At 41.8% G+C, this 8,151-nt stretch overlaps 1 protein-coding gene across 2 annotated transcripts in view; it reads right to left on the bottom strand.

Annotated features, from left to right (window-relative positions):
• CCND2 (cyclin D2) overlaps window positions 1–8,151 on the bottom strand; it is a 31,207-nt gene continuing 23,056 nt past the window's right edge. For both annotated transcript variants that reach the window (XM_019292684.2, XM_010410357.4), the window contains one exon: window positions 1–4,231. In XM_019292684.2, the coding sequence (XP_019148229.1) occupies window positions 4,076–4,231 (156 nt within the window). In that variant the 3' untranslated portion in view covers window positions 1–4,075. The remainder of the gene's footprint in view (window positions 4,232–8,151) is intronic.

Genomic DNA, 8,151 nt, shown 5'->3' with positions numbered 1-8,151 from the left:
TTTAGGTCAAGGTGAGTTTATTGTCCATACAGCATACCTAATCCCGCCAAAACACTTTTCTTAGAACCATCTTTAAACTAGTCAAAACAATAGGTTATTAATAAAAATGACAACACTGAACAAAGACCTTTTAAAAGGCAATCAAGACTACACCGTATCAGAGTCTTATCCATCAAAAACAACCTCATGTACTTTCTAAATACTTTTGTTTACACTGATGTCTACTACCACACTTTCTAGCATCCCCTGACCACATAAACATCCACACCTCTTAAAGAGCACATTTGTGAGAGAATAACGTTGACTTGATATGGCATCACACTCAGTAAAGCAAAAAAAAAAAAAAAAAACCAACCAAAAAAAAAATAAAAAAAACCCAAAAAAGTTTGAGAACAGAAACTGTGCAACCGAGAGTGATTTCTGAGGTACATGAGAACATGGTAATAAACATAGTGGAAAAAATCCAGTGGCCAGGTGGTTTGCTGAGTAATTAAGAGCTGTCCGATTACTCAAGCAAAAATCATAGACACTGACATGGGATTAATCATTATTTTTCTCTTTCACAAGCATGTTGGAAATACAAATAAATACATTATGAGGTGCTCCTACACTACAGTAACAGGAAGGAGGCAAGATCATCGAAGTACCATCAATAGGAAGCTGACAGAGAAGCACTTTTAGCAATTGTACCAATCCTTTGGCACTTGGGAGAATCAGCAACACATTTTTTATTCTTTTTTAATCAATCAATTGGGAGGTTTACGATTTCTGCAATTTGGGGGGGGAAATCTCACACCTCATTTGCAGTTAACAACACACTTCCTTTAACATCTGTTAAAGGAAAGTACTAGGCAGTAATTTTATTCTGAAAGCTACTGTGAAAGCGCTCAAGTTGTAGGATTTGCAGCCTTCAAACACAGTAAGCTGTAACCAAAGGGTTGGCACTTGTTGAGCAAGTCACTGTGGCCGAGGGCACTCCTCACCCTGGCGGGGACATGCACAAACCCACCAGGACCCTGTGGGGGACTGGGAATGCTGAATGGCACTGCCCCTTCCAGCACAGGCCGCCCTCACCCTGCCGTGGAGCAGCTGACCATGGAGGTGGCCCTCAACCCCTGCCCCGTCAGTTCTACAGAGGGGTGACACTGTGGGATCAGCCCTGTGTTCCACAGCAGGGATTCATCCCTGTGTTCCATGGCATGGATCACCCCTGGGATCCTCAGCAGGGATCATCCCTGTGATCCCGTGGCTGCTGTGGGACCGGGGCGTGCAGGACATGGGAAAAAGAGCAGGGGCAGGCACCCTAAACACAGGTCCTGCCTACATCTGGCCTACAGCACGGAGCAAACCACGCCAACATGATGGACACGGTGCCAGCACTCAAGAGAGGTCACCCTGCCATCGGGACCCTCTGGCACAGCTCCCTGTGAAGCCACAGGGCAGGGCTGCCAAGGAATGACCTGACCTGATCTGATCTGATCTGACCTGTGTGTGGCTCTGCAGTCTTGCTTCAACAACATCAGCTACTTTTTTCCTCCAGAACAGAGACACCGCCGCGGAACTCCGGGTGCTCCCAACGCAGAACGCCGAGGCGGGAGGCGAGGCCAAGGCTGTGCCCAGCAGCAGCTTTGGGGAAGACCGATCTGCTCGCAAGTGGAGAGTCAATGCATTTTTTCCACTATGAAAAGGATACCAGAGACCAAAAAGGAGCCAGTGCCCCGCCTCGACTGCTTGCAACCTCTCCCCGGCGGGCCCCGGGGCAACCAAACTGTCACTGTGTGAGGTATTGTGAAAATGGGAACCATTTCTTGTCCAGCAAACCTGAGGTAAGTATACCATCTTTGCAGGATGTGATCAGGAAGGAAGGAGAAAAAAAAAAAAAAGGAAGAAGAAAGAAGGAAAAAATAAAATAAAAAAAATAATCATGAACACGCTATTAGGAAAAAAAAAACCTGTACAGGGCATTTCCAGTAAATCAAAGAACTCATCATATCTCCACTTAACCATCTACTTCAGGATTTGAAATTTAAGCAGTAAAATAATATATTATAAAAATGTTTATAAAATAGCAGCACACTCAGTGAAACAATACAGCTAAGTACTGTTAATGTGAATAAGAATGAAACAAATCATAGCTTCTTAGCAGCGCAAAAAAAAAAAAAACCAAAACCAAAAAACCCCCCAAAACCAAAAAAACAACAAAACCTTAGAATCTTACTCCATTTTCTACCCTCATCTAGCCAAACAGGCTGAGTCCATACATATAATATTCTTCGAAGTAGCATGTTCTTTCTGGATTTTTGTCTTAAAAATGCAAACATTAACATTTCAACCAACAGCTTCATATTGGATATCTGCAAACTGTTAATACAATTGTGCAAAAAAAAAAAAAAAAACAAACCAAAAAACCAAAAGTTGCTCCAACTCCTTTGCCATCTAAATGCCTCTTCGTTACAGGTGGAGCAGGAAAATAAATTCAAGTACACTGAATACACCTTTGTAATAGAACTCCAAGTCACGCACCTCGATGTTTACCACCATGGCTGTTGCACCAATAATTTTCTTTCCTTGTCCATAGATAAGCACACAGGTGGTATTAAGATCCTTCTGTGACACTGAACAATACAGATGGTCAGGCTTTTATCCGGAATGTCATGACAGGAATGTCATCTGAAGCGGGTGTTGGTATTTCCAGCAACACCGCAGCTAACCGAGTACACCAGATACTGGAAAATATTGACTATAAAAAGCTATACAAAGCCTTGCTTTTGTGACTTCTTTTTTTTTTTCTTTTCTCTTTTTCTTTTTTTGTTTTTTTGTTTTTTTGTTTTTCTTTCCTCGGCAAAATTGTCATAAACCATCTCATTTAATCCCTTAGGAACAATTTTCAAAGTGCTTTTCGAATGAAATGGTTTACAAAAACGGTCACTGTGGATCAATAAGGTTAATGAAATGCTGAAAAAGTGTGTGGGGGGAGTGGGGGAAGAGAGATGAGGGAGCAAACCAAACCTCATCTTCTTTAACACAGTGAGGGGCTGTTACAAGGGAAGATGGACAGAGCATCATTTAAATGTCTTTGTGGCCAAGCTAAGAAGCTGCCAGACGTTAACATGGACGTGAAGCATTAGCACTGTAAAGGAATATAACGCTTTTCCTAGATGATCCACCACATCTTGCAATCCAAAGGTTGGAGGTGGTCTGCCCAGCCAACAGGTCAGGATTAATGCGTGCATTCCCCCCACTGACCGTGAACACTTGGGAACTTTGGCTTGGCCCACGGCTGGGTAAACGGAATTGCCCTCATGCCAAAGATGCTGCTGTGTTTAGAATGAACCATTTCGGAAGGAAAAGTAGAAAAAAGTCAAGAGGGGGAGAGGGGAAGTTAAAAAAAAAAAAAAAAAAAGGAAAATAAATCAACTAAAAAAAGCCCAAAAGACACCTGCTCTTCTGGCTGGTAAAATAAAGCATCTTCTTTCTTAGGTAGCAGCTACCACAGACAGCAAGAGTAAACAAAACTAACATACAGAGATCCAACAAACACTTCTGACTAATAACAGAGGTGACAGATCAGCAAATCTCTTCTGCATTCAAAATGGTTCAATTGCTTCAGGGATCTTTTCCCACTTTGCCCTAAACCCCTTACTCTATTGCTTTGCAATCTAGTCAAGCCATAAAATCGCACACACGATTCCTTTCTTAAATCTAAAAAAGGGGTGTATGCACTAGTTCATAATACACAGACAAGTATACTCTACTTTGTTCCCACAAATGCAGGCTTACATTGACCTAGCTACTTTGTATGCTTTTATAAGCATTTAATATCACTGATACATAATCAAATAGCAATTACCAAATATATTGTGGGATTCCCTTCTGTAAAACATCACAGGCACCAAATGCTTTTTTTTTTTTTCATTATTCAGTTTTTGTACTTTTTTTTGGTTTTTTTTTTTTTACCTAAAAGAGCTTTAAATATGTTCTATGTGGGAGCAGATTAAAAAAAAAATTCACTCTAAAAATAATAACAAAAATAAAGGGTCTGGGGGAGCAAGCGTGACTTTGTGTGCCGATGTCCTCACAGGTTGATGTCTCTCACATCTGTGGGAGTGCTGGCCTGGTCCAGTTCATCCACTGTCTTCGAGGGGTTGCTCTGCTGCTGCTGCTGCCGGACTTGCTGCAGGCTGTTCACGAGCACCGCCTCGATCTGTTCCTGACAAGCTTTAAGGCAGTCCTAGAGAAAAGAAAGCAAATTTATCTATTAGTAAAGATAAAGGTGGTTATTTTTCCTTTACTGAGCTAGCAGAAGTTGGAAGAACACCAGTCAGGTATTTCCGAGAAGTACCTGCTCTGACACAACTCAGCCTTGAATTCTGAGAGGTAATCACTGTGTACAAACTCCCTGGGTTAAACACTGTTAATGCTGTATTTATTAGGCTCTGCATCTTAGTATTTTTTACTGGTCTTTGCTCAACAGGTTGCCCAGAGAAGCTGTGGCTGCCCCATCCCTGGCAGTGTTCAAGGCCAGGCTGGGTGGGGCTCTGAGCAAGCTGGGATAATGGAAGGTGTCCCTGCCCATGGCAGGGAGTTGGAACTGGATGGGTTTTAGGGTGCCTTCCAACCCAAGCCACTCGATGACTCTATGATTATGTGATTTATGTGGTCTTCTTGAGCAGGAACCTAATTATTACAGAGAAATAATTTTTCATTCTCCTATGCAGGGTTAAACCACCTAAGTGGGTCTTCTCTACAAAAGAAGTTGCAACTTTATCCTGAAGTAACCTCCACATGCTATACCAAGATCACAGAGACAGATGCACTTCATACAAAGCAAACTGATGGGAAATTGGAGAACTTTTGAGGTCCCTGAACAAGCATGGTGCTCTGGGGCTGAGTTTTATCTGTCACACATTTGGGTCCCCAAGGCAAAGGCAAAATGGTCAGTTTATCTATGGAAATTCACACAAGAGAAAATTCACACAAGCCCCAAACATGCAGCTGCATTATTGAATCATAGAATCATTCAAGTTGGAAAAGACCTCTGAGATCATCAAGTCCAACCGTTTTAGCAAACACCACCTTGACAACCAGAGCACTGAGTGCCATATCCAATAATTTTCTGAACATACAACCAGTTCCAAGAGACCACTACATTACAAACTACAGAACATTCAGAGAAACAGCAGGGTACAGTACAGCCACATAAATATGGGAGCCTGTTCATCAGGAGTCCCCCAATAAACATGAAGTATAAATATAGAAATAAATGTGAAGGGTTCACCACATTTAAACCAGATGCAGCAATGAAGAAGATGACTATTAAAATACTTAAAGGATATTCCACACTCTTGATAATACACTGGAAGACCAAATAATGTGGTAATTTAACAAAAAAAAAGTGTGAGAAAAACGTGACAAACCCTGAGTTATAGGAGAAACTGAAAAATAAAACCCAAGCCGTGACTGTATGAACACAATGCCAACCACGTTCAGTGTGCTGGCACTGTGAGTATCAATCTGACATTGTGCAGGGGGACACGTGGTGCTACAAGAAATGGCATTTTCTAAAGGCAGCCCTGAGGAGCCCTACTGGAAAAGGCACTAATACCATAAACTTCCTGCAGCCTCAGTCTGCCTAAGAGCTGGGTCTCTCCAGGAGTCTTCAGGAAATAGAGCAATGCAGGGTCTGGGAGGAGGATTTTCACAGCACAGTGCTTTAACCAGAGCCCCCACAGCATCTGGTAGGGATAGTGAAACTCAGCATCACCATTCCCACTGTCAGGCAGGGGAGCTGAAGAACAGTACAGGGCACTGACCTCCACAGGGTTCCACAGGCACTTGTGAACCCACTAGGGGATGTGACTGCAACACTGAGGAGTTGGACCCTGACCAACACACCCCTTTTTCTGCACAGTACCAGGTTATTTGGGACAGTTTGAAATATTCATGTGTGGAGGATTGATTTGTCATCCCAGCCTGACTGGGAAAAACACATCAGGTAAAGAGGATCTGTTCCGCTGGCGACACTGACATTCGTGATGGGTGCAATTAGCTCTGGTGAGTAATGAACACCCATTTTTCTTGGCCACCAGCCAGCAGCTGCTGGCTGCAAAATCTTGTCCTCAGATATAGAAAATCCCCCATTATCATCTAGGGAGGGCTTTAGATCCATTGTAAGCATTCACCTGTATGTAAGAGGGCAATGACAACAAATCATGCGTGGGTCAAGGCATTTTCAAGTGTGGGGGGGCAGCAGTTTGGAGACTCTCGTAACAGATGACACTCGTAATGTGCTTTTTTTGGGTGTAAGAACCTCTTCTTTCAAAGCACAGTTTCAAAGTACTGTGTCCTTCTGAAAACAAGCCAGATTTCTTTTAAGCAGCTTCAGTCTGAAAAGCTTAATGAGGCAATTTCCTTGCAGGCAGGCTTGGGGAAGGAAGGGTGGTGACATGCGGAACATGAGGCTTGAGCATTTGGAGTCAGCTTTGTCTGTTCCTAACCACCCTCATGTATGGTCATTTACACCATCACTATACAAACTTCTGATAGGCAGTGTGATGATTCAATTCAGGTATGAAGAGGCTGAAATCTTCAGATAACCCTATAGAGAAATGGGTCATTTCTGGTGTCTTCATTTTGTACATAAAATCTATTAAGTGGCCTTGACTGGAACTCTCACATGGATTTTACTTCATATGGGAATCCACAGGCCACTGTGTATTATTTCTCTGGTCTACACTTAGGTTTTGAACCTAAAACCACTGAATTCTTTAAAACAAAGAAACCTACAGTAAAATGACCAGCACACTGCACTCAGCATGAAATAGTTTTCCAAAAAAGTGTTGCTATTTGCATACTAAAGCTCCTTGGATGTTAAATCTCACAGGTGAAAGGAAAAAAAAATCCTAATTTAGAGTATCTGGTCAGCCCAGCTGTCCCAGTGTGATAAGGCAAGTAGCTTTATTGTATAGATGAGGGCACCACTGGAACTTTCTGTCAATCCAAAGTTAAGGGACATGATACCAAAACTACCAAAAACCCATCAGGACAAACAGCCTGTCCTTTCCATGACACAGTATTTCTAATGCCTCCAAGTTTCCTGGGGATTTGCTGCACATGTACATATTTTAGTGGTGGACTTTCATTTGGCAAGCTCTAGACAATACTGACCACAGAGCATTAAGTTTTATGAACATATCAAAGAAAAAACCCATGAATTGCATTATTTTCAACAAATCTTCCTTGAAAGAACACTATAATGCACTGCAGTAATGACCCCAGATTTTGCAATACAAGGACACGGCCATTCCTTCAGAATACTGCAGGGTTTGCCTTTGTTGTTTTTATAAAAAACTTTTTTAAGTGTGTGTCACATGGATCAACTTCCCCATTCTTCTATATGGTCTAGTAGTTTTAATGATTAAAATAGTTCTGGTACTTTCCATTCCATAGTTTTATTTTTACTTCAGCATGTAGAGAACTAAAAAGGCAATTAACTTTCAGGTTTCTTTTTTTTTTTCCTTTTGAAACCCTTTCATCCCTAGGTGATTTTACTAGCACACTTGAAATGCATTTGAAGGAAAAGAAAAGCTTTCCTGTGTCTGATGAGGGGCAGCCACCTGGCTATGATGGAAATGCTGGCAGTGAAAATAGCTGGAAGGAGGAATCAGCAGCTCTTTGGCATGAGCTACTTATTCAAGTCAATAATCATTGAAGATTTCAATTTCCATTCATGACAATCTTGAACGAAAGCACAAGCCCTAGTGAAGATCCTGCAGAATATTACACATAATTCACTTTCTTGAACTTTTCAACACTTCTAGGGTATATGTACATCCTATACTGGCCCCCATCTTTCAGTTTTAAACTGGCATTTATGGTTCATTGGCAAGCTATGAGGGAAGGCCTCCAACTGGACTCAACTTGACTCAAACTCAACTCAACTCAACTCAACCAACAGGCTTCTTGCTTTGCACTGCCCAAAATCCCAAAGCTGGAAATGCTAAGAAAGCCTTCTGGCATTTTTGTGTTAAAGGATGGTTAGTTTTCCACACATACATTAATTACTTCACAAATAAGTGTTAAGGCCTCCAATCTCTTCCTCTTTCTTAAAACTAATTGCAAAAGGGAAATCAGACAAGGACATTTTTTAGG

The sequence above is a fragment of the Corvus cornix genome, chromosome 1A (genome assembly GCF_000738735.6).
Source record: "Corvus cornix cornix isolate S_Up_H32 chromosome 1A, ASM73873v5, whole genome shotgun sequence".
Lineage (NCBI taxonomy): Eukaryota > Metazoa > Chordata > Aves > Passeriformes > Corvidae > Corvus > Corvus cornix.
The sequence above is the reverse complement of the archived record's forward strand: the minus strand, read 5'-3'. Positions and strand labels throughout refer to the sequence as shown.